At 38.6% G+C, this 19,230-nt stretch overlaps 1 protein-coding gene across 1 annotated transcript in view; it reads left to right on the forward strand.

Annotated features, from left to right (window-relative positions):
- Positions 1-19,230, forward strand: part of kalrna (kalirin RhoGEF kinase a) — a 212,163-nt gene that overhangs the window by 74,796 nt on the left and 118,137 nt on the right. The window contains exons 2-3 of the mRNA XM_036566096.1: positions 10,585-10,659; positions 16,063-16,177. Of these exons, the coding sequence (XP_036421989.1) occupies positions 10,585-10,659; positions 16,063-16,177 (190 nt within the window). The remainder of the gene's footprint in view (positions 1-10,584; positions 10,660-16,062; positions 16,178-19,230) is intronic.

Genomic DNA, 19,230 nt, shown 5'->3' on the forward strand with positions numbered 1-19,230 from the left:
TTATCCATTTAGAATGTATATATGGTTTAATGTTCTATAACAATAATTTTCCAACTTCTCTTCAATGCTTAGAATTAAACAGACTGTTATTTTTTCACCCTGCCTTTAAGATTGCTATATGTAAATAAGCTCTATCCTGATTGGCTGACCTCTATTGTGCTTCCTTTAAGAAGAAGTCCAGGCTGAAACACTGCTGTAGACTGAATAGGTGGCTATATTTAAACATTAGTTTGTGTGATATCACAAAACTAAGTGAATTCAGTACACGCTGTTTTTTCAGATTAGTTTGCATATATTGACTGTATGGGCTGGAAAGTGAATATTATGTGTACATACTATATCACACTGTATTTTAAAATGGTGAGGAACATTCAGTTTTCCATGATTTGGGCCCTTTAAAGTTGGAAACTTTTTTTTTCCATTCCCTAAAAAGTTACAACTTCAGAAATAAAATGTCTCGTCATGACAGTGACAATATTAAGCAAAAAGCTGTTCAGGTCCTGCTGTTTCTCTCTGCAAAAGCTGCAAAAATGAAGGAGCAACTAACAAAAGCACTACCTTGCCTATAATAATATACTCCTGCATTTTATCCTCTTGATGTGATGTCAGCACTCATCAGCACTCAAAAGACTTCCAATATGTGCTTTTGACAAGTAGTTAGTTTGGAAAAGGAAACTGTCAAGTCATTATTTAGGCAAAGCTATTCTTCATACCAAAGAAGACACTTTGATGAACATGGTGATACATAATAGACCAAAAGAGTTGGCAAATAGCTGATTTATGTTAACAAGACCTTTACAGATATTTGTTCTTACATAAGTTGAAATGTAACAGTGAAAAACATTACTAGAAAAGTCTCAAACATGTTCTCAGTGTGTTCTCAAATATTTGACAGCTAATGTATCTCACCAGTTCTTTCATTAATAGAGAATTTGGTCATTGTAGAATATCATACTTTCAGTTGTGCATCTAAGTGCTGTGTATATAGACTGTCAGTATATAGAATGCAAAGCTCTGTGACCTGTGGCAGAGCTTGGGGAGTGGTAACTGAGTGGAAACCCTGTGGCCGTTTGCACTAGCTGTGCATAAGTTTAAATACAGGTTAGTTGTAATGTAAGTGTTTATTAAGTTGAGGTTTATGCATTGCTAAATCAATATGAGTGGCACCACACAAACTAGTTTTAACCTTGAGCTTAGTAGTTACTAAACATTTACGCCTTCTCCTAACCAGGTGTTAGTTTTAGGGAAAACCATCAGAAACCACATAGAAAGCACAAAAAAGACCAAAAACATGACTTTTTGGTTAACTAAGCTAAAAATTCTAAATAGCATATGCTGTGATTTTAGTTACAGCTCTAATCATCATCCTGGTTATAACTCCGAGCATGAAGCTAAACACCCAGAACTCCAGCTCAGTGAGACTCAGCAGCTGCTGAAACTCTAAACTGAGGCTGTTGTGTCTGTTAGCCAGAAACCGTTGTTTAAAAAGCTGCATATTTGGTTGCCTTAGAGAAATATTAAAGCATAAACAGACAGTGGCTATAGATAATTGGTTGTATTCAGTTTAATTTGTACACATGGTCCTGAACATGTTATCATCACGTCAGAGCGACATACACGTTGGTTAGTTGTCACTATTTAAACCACACTGAAGTTATGAAGGCTAGAAGGCAGCAAGGCACGTTATCCGCAAAATGTGTTAAGACATGACTTATGGATTTGTGGTGCAACCAAATTTATTAAAAGGATAGTTTGAAACTAACTAATGTTAACTAAAGATTTTAAAGACAAACTTAAGCACAATTTTATGCAAAACTGGGGTGATGCCGGCCAGTTGCAGAACCGGTTCCTGTAAGACTAATGATTTCTGTGGTCAGCAGGTGAAGATGGGTGATTAGACACTCATGATGAAATCACACTAACAGATGTAATGCCTAAAGGTTGTGCTTTGATTTCTGCTTTTGATCAGACAGTCACAGTCAGAACACATTTATTTGGCCCCCAGTGCATTCAGAGAAGGAATATGGCCAAAACTGGAAGAAGTCTGGAGTTACTGTTGTTAGTGTTTTACTATTAGTTATGCAATGATTAACATTTATATTGAAATGACATTCTGTTTAAATCCACATTTGAAGCTTTCTTCTGGTTATTTCAACGCCAGTAATTGACAAAGTATCACAGAAGTGGAAAGGATGTCTTTTTTCTGCAAAACAGTAATTTAATCCAATTCAAATCATAATAAAATTAATATCTTTTCTTCATACAAACACAAAGGTGATATCAGTTGAAGCTTTAGATTCTGCATGTTTAACAGAATTACTCAGCTTGCTTTAAAACTGTAAGCTTAATAGAAAATCACAACATGGTTATATCACCACTGACAACTACACATTCTAAGGGTTCAATTGATCTCAGTGTTCAGTCTGTTTTTCCTCTGTGCTGCTGTTAACAGGGACACTGAGATATTTCTTCCCAATAGATCAAAGACTTTTAGTATAATGAGGAACAAGAAAGGCTTAATGTGAAATATTGATTTACTCAGTGAAGTGTGTGACATCCAATAGCAAATGATCTGCGGATTCCAAAAGAGTATTTGACACACATGAAACTTATCTTTACCCTGAAAAGTCACCCTGAAGATGAAGTATTGGAAGACTCATCTGCTTCCAGCATACTGGATTGGACTGAATTTTAGCTGATGCAGCGGACGTGCAACGTTTGATAGATTTATGTGCACATAATTGCACATTTAGTGCATAAGCGAGCGTCAGGATACACATGTTGTCACTAACTCAACATGCATGATGTGTAAGGTGTGGACATGTCAAGATGTTTCTGATATCCGGTTCCCTTTGTGCTGTTTGAGGGAAGCTGTGTGTATCCAAGTGGTTTGATTTATTGGGGCTGGATGGAGATACAGTGAAGCTGCTGGCTGATATTTCAGCATTTTAGTTGCTAAGCAGTTCGTTTTTAGTTTTTAAAGTTCTTTTTGTTTATTTTATATTCAGGACCTTCCTTTCTGAAAAATCTGGTTTCTGTCAGGTTAACATCTAGAATGGTATGTAAGTGTTCTTTGTAAGGATGCACCATGATTTTGGCTGCCAAATATTTGTAGAACCTCATTAGTCAATGAGGTTAACATTGATGCTTAAATGTCGATTTAACATTGATTCACTGACTGTTTGCCATCTGGGTTGTTACTTCCTCTATGTTTTTTAGATTCTGCTGAGGTTAATGGCTACTTCTTCACTTTAAATGACGAGCACTGAGACGAATTGTGTGCTAATAGCACCCCATGCTGGAGAAACTCCAGACTGCTAGGTGGGAGTTCCAAAGCCATGCTTGCATGCTTTACATATTAAAGAATCATTGTAGTGGAGTTGCTCTGGAATATGTGCCTCCTTAACAAGAACCTTTAGGAAACCATGAAACATTACATTTTCAGAACTTTACAACTTTTTGTCTTAAATATTATTTAGCAAGCAGTTTAAAATTAGATTATTCCTCTGGTTCTCTCATTTCTCTTTCCTATTATGGTGATTATCACATAGCATTGTGGACATTGTTACTTTAATTCAAAAGCATAAATTAAAAAGCAAATTATTTGTTAAAGAACATTTCCTTCATTGTTCAGCAGAGTGTTTCCTGAATTTCAGTTTCGATCTTGGTCAAGAATTTTCATTTTGGCGCATCACTAGTTTTTAAGTCAAGAAAATGGAACAAAATTGTCAAATCGAAATAAGCTATGTTGGGTTTGTAAGACACTTTCTTAGCACACAGTATCAGCATTCAGCAAGCATGGTCTAAATATTAATGCAAATGTAAATATTATCAAATATCGTAATACTGTGATACTGTTTTGGAAAATATTTTGATTCTGACCAGTAAATATATAGAGCTTCTTCCCAGTGATTCTTTTTTTGGATAATAGCCCCCACCACTCTTGTTTGTCTGTCAGATGCTGTCCAAACATGGTCTGTCTTCTTCTCGTGCATCACAGCAAGCACACTGTGTGTAAACATTAGTGTGTTATAGCTATGGCCTGCACTTAAATATACTATTTTCTGCAAATTTTCCATGCAACTTCAAAAATAATCAAGATCGCATGTGACACATTCAGTTATTCCACCAGGCAAGAGGCTAATATTTTTCATATATTGTTCTGGCTCTGTAAAATTATTTATAATGTATTATTTAGCCTACATTTGCATCTTTGTATAATTGTATTTTCTTGTTTGTGATGTGTTGATTAAAATTATTCATGATCACGTGTTATCAGAATAAGAATTATCGTTATTGAATTTTATCAGTAGTGAATGGGGTTCCTATTTGCTCTTGATTGTGAATTACCCTTGCCCCCCCCCACCACCCCAGCTCTCCTTTGTCTGTAAGATGCAAACTGTCTAAGCATAGTCTGGCTTCACCTTGTGCATCACAGCAAGCAGAACTGTGGGTCTGCGTGTGAACGTCAGTGTGTTAGAGCTTTGGCCTGATCTAAAATATCACTTTCTGCCCTTTTGGTATATGGATGCCATAGCAAATGTATTAGATTTATTTGAAATTGGCTCTGTGTGCGGAAAGCAAGGCAGAGCTGAATGGCATGGTTTATCTCAGTGGGAGGGGCTTGACCTGGTTTCCTTTGTAGATGCGTTGCCAAGGGTAACCGTCCCCTTGACGACAGGGGGTTGGGGTTCTGAAGAAAAGGAGGCAGGGTAGTTTTGTGGTCTTGCTGCTGGAACTCTGTGTGTGTATGTGTGTGTGTGTGTGTATGTGTGTGTGTGTGTGTGTGTGTGTGTGTGTGTGTGTGTGCTGCTGGGAGATAAGACGATGTCTGTTTTTCCAGATTACATCGCTCTGGGACGTTTGCTCTCATTTGTTGGTTTCTCGTTAGCTGGAACCAACTAATTAAGATATCATTTGCATAATGTGACTTCGTTAATGGATTCATTTCTCATTTGCAAATTCAACAAGTATTTTTTTTCACAAGCCACTGTGTGTCAGTGCTAATGGGAGATTAGTGTTACAGCACACTAACCAACCGCTGCCAGAGATGACTGCTGCGTTCACTATTAGTGTTAGTGTGTGGCACACACGTGTGAACTTAATTGCTCGTTAAACTCAACACTGTTTCCACAACGCATACAAAAAGCACGCAAGACACATGTCAGTTGAAGCGGCTATTCAAAGTAATTACTTAAAACCTACCAACCTAATTGCTTAAACACTGCCACTGGTTCTTTAACACGTCTAGCCCATTACATAGAACACGCTCTCTAAATAAGACTGGAATGAGCTTAACGACACAGAATAAATTATGAGAATCAAACCCTTTTCTGTTAAATACAGATAATCTACCATTATCAAATTCATGCCTCTGTTTCCTTTCATTTCCTTCTAGTCTTATTCACTCGACTTCCTCGCACTTCCATAGACTGTGGATATAAAGAGCTTCACTTCCTCAGCTTTCTGAAATGACTAATGAAGTTAATTGCTTTTGCGTTTCAGTCTATAAAAGACATGAATGATAATAGATGAATGTACACCCTGAATTTCAGACATAACGGTCAGAATTATTAAGCAGACAAACAGCCTGTTTTTTAGCAAAAGTCAAGAAAGCGGAAAGTCATTAAGTTGTTTTCATTATCCGAGCATTTTTGCATCCACAGTTGATGTATTAGTGCTCTTTATCTCAGCCCTGGGGAAAAGGCCTGAACTTCCCTTTAGTTTAGACTAATGCACCACTTGGCTTCTTTATTTGCTAACAACACAGCTGTTTTAGGGCCTTGTCATCTTTATCATGTGACAGAATCAGTTAATTATGATTTGTTTCAGATGAATGTGATGTAAAACTGGGACTATACCCTTTTTACTTCTTCTCAGCCATACACTTGTCTGTTGAAGGAGTATTCTTGCTATCAAGTATTCTTGTTAGAGGTGTACAAATTTATAGATTTATTCTGATTCATCAATCTGAATGTGGTGATTCAGCTGTGTTCGTCTTGGAATACTTTACATGGTCAAACTTTCATGCAGCTAGTCAGAGCTGCATGCAACACATTCAGTTATTCCACTGGTTAGAAAGATTAGTAGCTGGTATTTTGCATATATCACATTGTTCTGACTCTATACATGATCTGTGATGTGTTATTTAGCCTATATTTGCATATTTCTATGTTTTATGTCAAGAGAAGAACAAAAATAGTTAGTAACACTAACTGGATTCCAGAAAATATGCAACATTATTCTAAGAGATCGTTCTGTGTTGAAGTGGAGTTTTAAATTAGTTTAAAGTGAGTTGCAGGAGACTTTACATCATGCAACACAAGTGAAATTTAGTTTGTGTGAAATTCTCACCATATAAAGCCAACATTGAATTTATATTCATTAAAGCATGCATTCAGGTTCTTGGCCAAAACTGCGTTGTAGATTATTCTGACAGCTAAATTTTATCTTCAGGTTTTTTTAAGCTAATCAAATAATAGTGAAATTTTAAGGTCTGTGAACCGCTGAATGATCCATGATTCCATTTGAGATTTATACTCCTAATTTGAACTCATCTGTCACTGCTGTATGAAGTTGTTTGATCGTGTTTTAGTGTACCTGTCACAGTTCAGAGCTTTAAGTTATACAGAGGCTTCACTTCTTTACTTAAGCTATCACTGATAGTGAGAGAGTAATGTATCTCCACTAGGTTCAGGCAGACCCACTAACTCCTCTCCATATTCTATCTTCCAGACAGCAGACTGTAGCTTAATGTATGGTGGAGTTGGTTAGGATAAAGAAAGCTTTTAACCAGGATCATAGACAGGTTTGGAGAGATGGGAAAGTGTAGGAGTGTTAAATAAACACACACTTCCAGGGCTTGGGCTGAGATTGTCTTGAGCACTCTGTAACCCCCGCTCTCATTTCTCTTCATATCTCTCAGCCTGTTTATCTTTGGCTCATGCCATGCCTCCTGTCTTTCTGTTATTTTTACCCCACTCCTTTCTCTTCATTGTACCTTTTGTCCGCTTCTATTTCTGTTATATTTATATGGCTTCAGCTCTGTTGCACAGTATGTCATTAAAGGGTCAATCCGGCCTAACACTTTCTGGTGTTATGCAGCATTATATGCTTAAGCCTCACTGGTTTGACAGAATTCACTATATCATGTTTTTGTTCTTCGGAGTTCTCTCACTGCAAGAACTAGCATGCAATACTCAAATAACTCATACAACCGTTTTGGTGCTCAACTAGTTCTCAATACTAGCCTGGCCATTTACCAACAGTTAGCCTAAGCAACTTAGCATTAGTGTAACTCTTTCTTTGGTCATCCCAAAAAAATCAAAATAGCTCACTCCCAAAATAAACCCCCAAACTGTTCCTGTCACCTTCAAGATACATCATCAGAAGTTTTTTTTCTACTCTTTAAGTAGAAAAAGTTTAAACTAGAAAATGAAAAGAGTTGAAAATGTAGGATGCGTGTCCTTTTTATAGTCTCTTAGTCCTATATGCAGTTGTTACTGTAATGTTAAATGTTTTGTTAATGTTAAATGTCTTAACTACATAGTAATCATTCACATTGTGACAACTGCAGTCTAGTGCAGAATGAAAAGCATATTGTAGAGGTTCATACAAAGTGTGTCTGGCAATTTGATGTAATATCTTCATGGTTTTTAAGCATGCAGCATTTCAGGCATGTTCATTATATGTGAGCTTTTTTTGTGAAAATGTGTGTGTATAGTCATTTGCAAATTACATGTTTTTTTGATTTTCTAAATTTAAAAAAGTTAATACAACCTCTACAGAAAACAAACTTAATCATGGCATTTGTATTCAAATTTTGGTGGACAGTTTCTATTTATTTGCTGAGTTTAATACACTGCAAAACTATAAAACATAAAATATATAATGTGCCATAACTTTTGCACAGGCCACATCTTATGTTTTTTTGTGAACAGTAATAATGCCTGTACAAAAGTCAGTTCTCTGTAGAGCATGTGTTCATTTATTTCCATTTGGGAAATCAACCAAATGTGTAATTTGACCAGAGGTGCTCAAACTTTTGCATCTAACAGTAGTTGTTACATATTAGGACATTGCAGAGCACAGATGCTTTTCCTGAAAAGTGTGTCAGCCATTGTGGAAAACACAGAAGAGACATCACAGCTGCTGTTATCCTAGTTATCCCTTTCTAATCATCTACAGATTAATATTACTCCACACTCCCCCTGTGAATGTACTGCGTAATCACTTCCTGTAAGTGCTGAAGTAAGTCTTTTATACATGATATCTCTCTCTCCCTCCTCGTTGAAACGTACTGCATCTCATTTCTTTAATGCAGTCGTTCGTTAACGGGCTGCTGGCCGTATCTCCTCTTTAATATGGAGCCGTGAGCCAGCTACACGTCCTCGCCTCTCTGAAAGAGAAGAGTTCAGAGTCTTCAGGGAAATGCAGAGTGAGGAGTGTTTTGGATGGCTTAATTCTGCGGAGTGCAGATGACACGTCTTTTAATCTCATTTCAGTTATCTTTCTTCTCTTTTCTTCTGATTTCTCTTTTCCTATCTCTCTCTCTCTCTCTCTCTCTCTCTCTCTCTCTCTCTCTCTCTGAGGTTTCTGTGCTTTATGGCCATGAGGTTAAAGGTTTAAAGACACAAAGAACCTAATCTCCAAACCAGCATGACTCAAGAGAGTAAGTGAGAGAGACAGAGAGAGAGAGGGAGAGAGAGAGGGAGAGAGAGAGCGAATGGGAGACTGCCGGACGGTTTGAGTGATAGCAAGATAAGCAGATAGATGGAGAAAGCAAAGAAATGTAGACAGAGAGGAAGGAAGAGGCATTGTAGTAAAGAGGAGAGTGAGATGAGAGGAGGAGGGAAGAAGAAGGTTGAGAGGTAAAACGAGAGAGGAAGATTTACTGCACTCTGTAGAGCTGTATTAGGGGCAGACTCCTCCACAGCTGGAGTGGATGCTGCTCTGCTGGGAGGAAACAGCTTTTGTCATCTTAAAACGGGACAAAACGGGAAGCATTCCATCCTCCTGCTGCCTGCGCCCCATCGCTTTTATACTAGCACACAAAAAGTTGTGTGCGTTTGTTAAATTTTGTGGCAGTCTGTGTGATATGAGTCACTACTATGTGTGTGTGTGTGTGTGTGTGTGTGTGTGTAAGATATGGTTGCTAAAGGAATTCCAGTATGGAAGTTGTCTCTGTAGACCAGGGATGAGATGGTATAAACATTTCTTGTCACGATATCAGTGACCAAAATTAGCACATATATCACAATATTCTTAAAATATGCTTTACAAATCACTAATACGTGATGAAATCACTTAGTCATTTCACCACAGCTATTAATTTGCTAGACCTTTATTGAACCTCTTGTACTTTTTATAGCATCAAAAAATCAACTACAGCTTTAATGAATATTAAATTATTACCAGCTCTTATATTATTTGATGTTCAGATGTAAACATATGTGATTAAAAATCAAAAGCAAAAAAACAAACAAAAGACGTAAATAATACACAGTTATCAGAATTCTTAAAAATTTAAACAATGTAATTACTATTATTATAATTGGTTTTATACAGAATTTCATCAAAATTAGTCTTAGAACACAATATAAAAAGCAACAGGGCTTTTCAAATTATGTCAAAAACTGAAAAAATGACAAAAATAGAGATACAAGGTTTTGTTCTGACAGCAGCGACATGAACAAAATGAGCATTTGTACAGTGCAAGTTGTACAGTTATGCAGTGGGGGAGGTTTGCTAGGTTCTGTTGAAGTTTAAAGTGCGAGGTGTCCACTGCAGGTAATGAGTGCCTCAGCTCTAGGGGAAAGCTGTTAGCATGTCCAGTTGTGCTGGATTTAATAGCCCTGAATTTTTTACCATCTTAAAACCGAAAATATTCCATCTGAGTAGGTCATTTGGCATTTTGGGAGAGCCAACACTTTTTTCCCTAAAATGGATGTTATGGACTGATGAATTGTATTGTTGTAATGGGTGCATATAGACTTTGACTAATTGTCTTCTATATGGAATCAAAAAAAACATGTAAAATGTGTGATGGCCTGCGTGTGCAGTGGACATTTAGGATGTATGTGTTTAGTTTTACAGACTGTGTTGAGAACAGTGAGTATGTGAGAGTAGTTTGGTAAGTCAGCAGACTGCAGCACAGCTGAGCTCCAGACCCACCAGTCATTTGATCCACTTACTCACACTCTTCTGCCCTGCCAGCATGCACAACACACATGACTGTGCACAAAGTTTGCGTGTCCTTATGTAGACCAGCATTCGTCATCATGCCTGCCTTTACTGCTGCTGTCTGTTCTCATGACAGTAGACCTCAATCATGATGGTCCCCCTCCTTAACTCTCTCATTTCTCCCTCTCTTCATCTAGCTCTCTCCGTACTTTCTTTCACCTGTTTTGAAGTTGTTCTCCTTTTACTTCCCGACTGCGTTTTCTTTGACATCATGAACGTTTACAAGGCTGACATTTACGTTTTTGCTGCCTCTGTGGTGGAATGCATTAATCTGGTAATGAGATTAAAGATGAAAGCAGATTGAGTAATCTCTCTTTGTCTCTCTTTCGCTCTGGTCTGCAGGGTCTTTCAGGAGTGAGGGGATTAAGGCCTGTGATGTTCTGCCTGTGCTGAGAGAAAAAGTGGCCTTCGTGTCAGGTGAGTGTATTCTGTAACTGCATTTTTTTGGAGCTACACTCTAAGCAAAAAGGGTTCTGTACAGCATCAGAAAAAGGTTCAGTGACGTTTAACATCAGCGAAATGCTTTTTGGTGATATATAGAACTATTTACTGAAACATAGAGGTTTTCCACCATGAATAAGAAACATTTAAAGCTACACTGTGTAAGATTTGGGGTAAGTAATGCTTTTACTTGATTCAAATATGCACATCATTTATATAGGAATAAAATACAGTACATCAACACCATTTGCCAGAAGTAAGTACATGTTTAGAAAGTAAAGACAAAACTGTGTTAATGTGATGTTTTATTGATATGGACAAGTAGTACATATTTAAATCAAACAAATTCAATGCATCACTTTATTCAGTCTAGAGAAAAATGCAGAACTGGCCCTGGATCAATATGAGGAATAATACATCTCTGTCTGTGGTTCAAATGAGTTTACAATGATTGCCTGTCTGGGTAGAAATAGACCAGAGACATTCATATTTCGAAGTGTGCATGCGATTTAGAAGAGAGGAGTGTAGCAAACATAAATAATTAACCATATTATAATGAAAATGCAATTGATTTGATGAATTAATTGATGAACTGCTGATTTCAGACCCAGCCTAAGTTTGCTACAGGTGTTGGGTTGAAGGTGGTAAACTGAGGGCCACCAGTACTGGAGTGGCAAAAAGACATATGGGAGACCTGCATGTATACCACCAGAGCACATCCAGAGTCATGCAGAAGCTGTAGCTCTATTGTTCAGGTCTCAATTTTCTGAGCTCATGATTCAGAAACTGCTATAAGTTACTCACTAATAACCATTAAATTGATATGAAAGTTATGTATGTAGTCATGAGAGTGAAGAATTGAAGCCCCACATAGAGGCCCCTACAGTTTAAGGGTTTAATACTCAGTAGGCAGGAAATACGTTTGGGAGAGCTAAAGAAAAAGATGCAGAATATCATAGGAAGCATTTATTGTAAATGTATTGAATGTGCAGAAGTACAGTACAGTAAGTCAGAGACCACCATTCATATGTTTGTTTTCCAGTCAAAATGGCCATTATATACATTATTCAAGTACATTAATAATTTATCATCATCAAGAGCATAAAGCATACAACAGAAAATTATACAGAAACCTCATCAACTAAATATAATATCACATTTTTCAGTATTCAGTTTGTCCACCTTTCGTCTTTATTGCATCCTCTATTGTTTTCAGGAGACTTGCTTCAGTTTTTCAGAGAACTCACATCTCCAAAGTTCAGTATCAGACGTTTTGCATTTTCTGCTTCTTATAGCCCAAGTAATCCCAAACACATTCAGTGATGTTGAGGTCTGGACTCTGGGGTGGTCATTCCATTGTTCTGAGAACAGCAGCAGCTTCTTTGCTTGATTTGCAAATTTTCCACTTTTAAGTCTGTTTCCTTTTCTTAGTAAGAGCTTCTTGACAGCTACGCATCCTTTCAGACTCATGGCATTGAGTTGTCCTCTCACAGCTGAAAGTTGGACAGTATCTGAAGCTAAAGTGCAGCTTTATTTTTGCCTGTCCGTCAAAGATTAAAGCTTTAAGTGCTGTTTATCTGATGCTGACAGTTTTGGTGGTCTTGTACCAGGTCTTGTACAGATGTTAGGGGTCCCATGTTCTCTATATCTTTTAATAGGTTTTTGTTCTCCTGTTTTGTTCACTTACCTTACTTTGACTTTTTCCTTCTGTATGCAGATGAATGATCTTACATCTAATCTCCTCTGAAATATTTCCTGAAAATGAATAACTTGTACTTAATCCTTTGACTTGAAAGGATGGTCTCTGACTTGTGCCCAGTACTGTATATTACATAAGTCCAGGTTTTGGAGTCGGGCTGGACTTCACTGTTTGAGAATATGTATCTACTGAACAGTAATTCTGTCTTAATTTAACAAATAATACCAGTCCCAATTCTAAACTCAATGTGTGGTCAATATTGGACAATTTATTGTGTCAGTTTGTTACATTTCACTTTTGTGTTAACAGTGGCCAAAATGTGCCTCTTGCAATGAAACATTTTATTTTCCCAGCACTGAAAGTAAGTCACAGGACTAATTAGCCCACTTAGTTCATCATGGCTGAAATATGCTTAAAAAGCTGCTTTACAGGAAAAGTGTTCGTGCTGGAAGTTGCATAGAGCACATGTACGCTGTTAATATAATCGTCATGCCACCACTTAAAAAGATTAATAAGATGACTAACAGTTTGATGACAAGATGACTAACACAACTAACAGATTAATACGATGACTAACGCATTCAAACAGAATGCAGTTTTGGGAAAGAAGCAGAATAATGACCTAATCAAGTCCCAATCTAGCCAATTAGAGATGTTTGTGCGTGATGTAGAAGCAGGTGCGCGTGTCCCACTGCTATTTGTGGCTTCCAGTTGTCAGCAGCCCTAGATTCCTTTCCACTTCACGTTTTTAGCTGTTTTGGAGCAGATTACCTGCTGGAAATAAACAGCAATTTAGAAAAACGATTGCAGACATACAGTTAAACCCACAGTGAAATATCGAAATGTCCAGATAAGAACATCTTCTGTATGTTTAAGCAATAAATTTGTTGTATTTAATCTTTTGGAAATGTGGTAGTACAGCAGTGGGTGTATGCATGTCATCGGTGTTGTAAGAAACCTAATGGTAACTTTACAGAAGTAAAGAAGAAAAATGTTCTTAACTTTAATGTAGAAGATTTTATTCCAAGTACTTTTAAACCAGTTCTATTGGTCCATTCATTATCAAATGTAGTGGGAAGCTGGAGAACTTTGTTGTGTGGAGTTTACTTGAGCGGACAAAACCAAAGTGTAGTTGTTCACAAAATACTGTTTAAAATCTATATAAATGTATTTTTCCCTCAAAAAACATTTGTATGGACAGGGGATAAACAATAGTGGAGAGGAAATAGTGCTTTTGGTTTACGTCTTAGTTAACATCAGCTAAAAGTGAAGATATTTTAGCACTTTTGGATTTGTTTATTAATAAAATTATAATACATATTCTACTATGCATTCTGTATATCAGGGGCGTTGAACTCTGATCTTGGAGGGCTGGCGTCCTGCACAGTTTGGAGCTTTTCCTGCTTTAACACACCTGATTCAACTCATCTGTTAATGGCTAGGTTTAGTGCCAAATTGTGTTGGACGCCGGCCCTCCAGGACTGGAACTGAACACCCCTGCTGTAAATAACTGGATGTACAGAATGTCAGCTTCAATTAAGCTGTGTGTCAATGCGTCATTAGTTCATGCACAAAAGACATAACAAAAGTCTAGAGTTGATTCTAGTGGTGTGCTATTTGAACCTGCACTCTATTGCTCTTTTTTCATTAAATGATATGACCATAAATGGTTTTAAAGGGTTGGCCAAGATGGCCAGTCCCCCTCCTGCGATCTGATTGGCCACCTGATATTTTCCTTTACGAAAAGCACCTTTTAGGAGGAGAGCTGTTTCTTGTGATCAGTGGTCACCAGAACACCTGTACAACCTCTCTCCGCCCACTTCCACCTTTTTTGGAGATACCCTTGAAATAAAGTTAGCACACAACAGATAGGAGAACCAAAAAAACTCACTTTATTTCTCCTCAACTTTTTAACTATGCGATGACATCAAGTAAATAACTGAAAATAAAGTTTTACTGAAGTTCACATTTCTCTCACACACACACACACACACACACACACATGTTCTAAGCTGCTTATCCTTCTGGGTCATGGGGGGGAGCTGGAGCGTATCCAAGTAGTCATTGGGTAGAAAGCAGGATACACCCGGGACAGTTTGCCAATTCATCACAGGGCAGACAGACAGACATATACATCCACACACACTCTCACACCTAGGGGCAATTTAGCATCTCCAATTGGCCTCACTGCATGTCTTTGGGCTGTGGGAGGAAACCGGAGTACCTGGAGGAAACCCAGGAAAGACACGGGAAGAACATGCAAACTCCACACAGAAAGGACCCTGGTCACCTGGCCAGGGAATCGAACCCAGGCCCTTCTTGTAGTGAGGCGACAGTGCTACCGTGCCGCCTCTCAAGTTCAAATGACAAATAACCCAAAATTATTGTTGGCAAAAATTAACAAATAAATACAAAATATTAATAGTAGCTCAGCTACACCTCTAGTGATCTATTAGTGAAATGTTGAGCTGTTATGATCAAAGCATTTCAGATCTGCATGTCATGGAGAGTCAGAGTTCTCTGCAGTCCTGCATTTTCAGTGCTTCTCCTTATGTTCCTGTTCTGCCTCGTTGTGTTAATGAGGAGAGTAAATCAGGCCAGAATGAGCTTTTATAGGAGCAAGAGAAAGAGGATGGGGCCTGTAGGCAGGACAGATTCTCATAAAAGAGCTAAACACTATGCAGAACATGCTCACATGTACTCTAATACACACAGGGAGAATGTTAACATTAAGCAGTCCTTGTTGAGACCTTGAGCAAAGAGAGAGGAGTATGAATGTGTTTGCAGTGTGCTGCAACTTCTCTAATGTCACTTCCAAGGACTTTTTCTATCCCAAGTATATTGAAGTGTTCTCAGCTGTGATGTCCCCCTGCATCTACCTGAAAAGAGGAGGGTGGTCTTCGACTTTGCCCAGAAAGATACAGCTTGGCAGTGTGAAATGATAGATCAGCTGACTTATCTTGGAGGTTTTGTGTATGTATGTTTGTGTGTGTGTGTGTGTGTGTGTGTGTGTGTGTGAATCAGACAGCAGCAGTTGAGGAACTCCCTAAAAATGTCAGCACACATCTGTCAGCACTATCTCTCCCACAAGGCGATCCTCCTCTCCCCTCCCCTCCCCCTTACTCTCTCACTGTTTCTGTTCCTTTCTGTTCCTATTCATTATGTTCCTCTTTCCGCTCTCTCTCACTTACTAAACTGAGTTTATTAGCTCCACAATCATTGGCCATTTTATTCAGAACATCTACGATGTAGGTGCACTTCAAAGGTTTACGGTTGCTGACTGTAGTCCATTTGTTCCTGCACAGTTTATTAGCCCCCCTCTACCCCATCTAGCAATGAAAAGAGACCACCATATGACCACTGCAGAACAGATATTATTCAAGTGGTTATCCATTCTCAACACAGCAGTGTAACGAGTAGTAATGGCGTGGTAGTGTAAGCAGTCCTTATATTTTGGGTCTGAAAGGATGTGTAGCTGAAAGAAGCCATCACTGAGACACATATCAGTATCATGATAGTATATTAGTGTGATGGAGGCTCAGGAGTTCTCTCATATGATATTTGGCTTGTGTTATAAATGTCAAGGAAAGGTATTGGAGGCAAAACTCCATGATTTGTTTAACCTTTAATGCAGATGAATCTGTGTTTAGGGAAGGTCTGTTTTGTGTTTCTCTCTTCAGGTGGTCGTGATAAGAGAGGAGGGCCGATTCTGACATTTCCAGCAAGGAGTAACCATGACAGAATAAAGCAGGAAGATCTGAGAAGACTTGTCACGTACCTATCCACTGTGCCCAGGTCAGCAGCAACACTCCACACCGTTAACATCACCACATCCAATTACTTTCCGTATTTAACAGTTACATATACACCATACAACACTGATCCATAGAGCCTGGAGAGACACTGTTTTACATTGAATCAGCCTCTGTGCAGCTAGTAACTCACTGAGTGATAAAGCAGCCATGAAATGAAACACCATAAGGAGAAAATTAGTTTTGTTTCATGTTTCCCTGCTTTTCTTTGATCTGGGCATTTTTATAAGACTTAAATAAATTCAGATATTATAATATTAGCATAATTGTTGCAGATATTCCTGTGGCATGACCATAATTACACACTCAGTTTCTTATACTAACTCATTTTGTCTCAGAAAAATGGTTTTGTATTTACTAAATTACCAGATCAAATCATATCATAGCATTAGTGTTTTTTCTGTAAGTTCTCATATTGTTCTTTTGTATTAGAATGTGTAGAATAGAACAGTGTAGAGGGGGAGACTCTGTGATAGATGTATGAGCATAGGCGCAGCACGACATGTGCCTCGATGCGACTGTAGCATGCACCCAAAGAGTGCCTGAATTTAGATTTACTAAGACTGCAGCTTATCACACAAACTGCACGTAGCCCTGCCTGCTAACTGCTCACTTGTATGGTGCAGGGTTTAAAAGAAGAAGTAAAATAATGAACCTGTCGACAAGCTTGAGATGAAAAAAGAAAATGATCAGTGACAAAGAAAACAGAGTTTGTGAAACATGGATAACATGGATTGTGCTCACATATTGTGACCATATCATGGCATATTTTGTGCTATGTCTTCTCACATTACTATGTCTGGTCCTGAGAGCATGAACGATTCTCACAAGTTGTGTGTGGCCTCAAATGCAGATGATAAGGAAGTGAAGTTTTTCATGTACATGGGCCATAATCTGTGCATGTAGGCTCATGCAGCAGTTTATGCATAATGCATTGGCAGAATGTGTATGATTTGTGCCTGAAACTGATTTAGAAAGCTTAGTACGTCAGGCCCTCTGTGTGTCCGAATATTTCTGTGTTGGTCTGTTTGGCCTGCTGTTGCTGTGCCGCCAGTGCGGCTGAGGAGCTTGTCCTTGATTCTGTAGTTACGGAAACTGGTGCTTTTTTCCACAATGTCCTTGCCTCTGCCTATTTTTACCTGCTTTCTTATGGTAGCTCATGGGTATTTCCCCCATACAGCCTAGTAAAAGCTTTGTGTAAGTAAGAGGGGTCCAGAATAACTGTATGTGTATGTGTGTGTGTGTGTGTGTGTAATCATGTGTGTGCTTGTGTTATACCATATGTTAGCTCTGCCAACTGTTAATAGGAGTAGGAGAATGGCCTTGTTTCTGGTAACTGATCTGGGAAAGCACATGCTTTTTCAGTGGATTCCCCTTACGGGACGCCCCACTGCCTACAGTGACCCTGTTCTCCCTTCAGCACTATTACTGCACTCCCCACAGACCCGCTTCACCAGTGATTTACAACCAGCACTGCTAGACAGCTGGTGTCCTTCCACACAACTGCCTACACGCCTGCTTTAGCCCATCTACATATCAGATCACATGTCTCGCTGATGTAGTATGGACTGTTGCCGTGTGGCACGCAATGGTTAAAGATTACGATCAAGGTCAGCATGTAGTGTATTTACATTAGGCATGACTGAGAGGAATGCTGGCCTATTTTGTGAGGGAAAACAGTGTAGGAATGTTACAGCAGCAAAAACATTCCTGTTTTAGTTGGCTTTAAATGCACTGCGTGTCAGCGTGATTTTGTCTCTATGTGTGTCTACTTAGGTTTTTTACTCTGCTAGAGATTTGGGTTCAACTTCTCACCTCTGAGCTGTTGGCTCTGGTTGTACGTCATGGTGGCAATGTTATTAATTGTGATTATGCAGGTGTTTGTGTGCATGTGTGTTTGTGTGTGGGCATGTGTGTGTGTTTTTTTGTATATTTTTAGGACAAAATTGTCCTGACTTTGTAGAAAAACCTGAGAAAAACAAGGCTAATCTGCAGTGTCAGGATCAACAAAACAACAAAGAAAACACTTTGTAAAGTGCTAGTTTACAAAAGGTCAAGGTTAAATTAAAGGTTTAATTTTTTGTGACCACGTACAGTTAGATTTTATTACTGGGGGGAGGGGACTGGCTAAGCCTTTACTTGAACCCTTCTACATATTAATTGCCATAAACATTTCATGACAAATGTCATATGCTGGTCATGAATTATCATGACATATTATGTTCAGCGATATGACAGTGTCCTGTTACTATTATCGGTAATTGTCATAATTTATGTCATATTGTTAGATGTCATCAAACACTGACATCTATCATGACATTGACCAGTAATGGTAACATTACATTGTTATCAAAACCCCAGCAGCACTACTGTGTCTGATCCACTCGTATCAGCGCAACACACACTAACACACCACCACTGTGTCAGTGTCACTGCAGTGCACTGAATGATAGAATGATCCACCACCCAAGTAATACCTGATCTTTGGTGGTTCTGTGGGGGTCCTGACTACTGGAGAACAGGGTAACAAGGGGTTCACAAAATATATAAAGAAAGATATGGACTACAGTCTGTAATTGTATGTACTCCTATATGATACATGGTGCTGAAAAAATGGACAGTGAGTGTAGATACAAGGTAGTTATACTTGATGAAGTGGCTGGTGTGTGTGTGTGTGTGTGTGTGTGTGTCAGTGCTGGTGTGACTAGTATGTGTTGTGTTGTGATCACTGAGTCATTGATTAGCGCTGGTACTGGGCCTGTGTACTCAACTTCAAAGATTGCGAGCTGAACCCTGAACACAGATGAACTTATTAAGAGCTTAAATAGGAGAGAGAGAGTATAAGAGAACGAGAGAAAGACAGAGAGGAAGTTAGAGAGAGAGAGAGAGAGAGAGAGAGAGAGAGAGAGAGACTAAGAGAGAGAGAGAACAAGAGAGCAAAAACAGAGGGAGATTAAGTGAGAGTACGAAGAGATAAGTAAGAGAAATGTAAGAGATAAAGAGAGCAAACAGGAGAGAACATGTAAGAGAGAGAGA

This window comes from Colossoma macropomum, unplaced genomic scaffold, assembly GCF_904425465.1.
Source record: "Colossoma macropomum unplaced genomic scaffold, Colossoma_macropomum, whole genome shotgun sequence".
Lineage (NCBI taxonomy): Eukaryota > Metazoa > Chordata > Actinopteri > Characiformes > Serrasalmidae > Colossoma > Colossoma macropomum.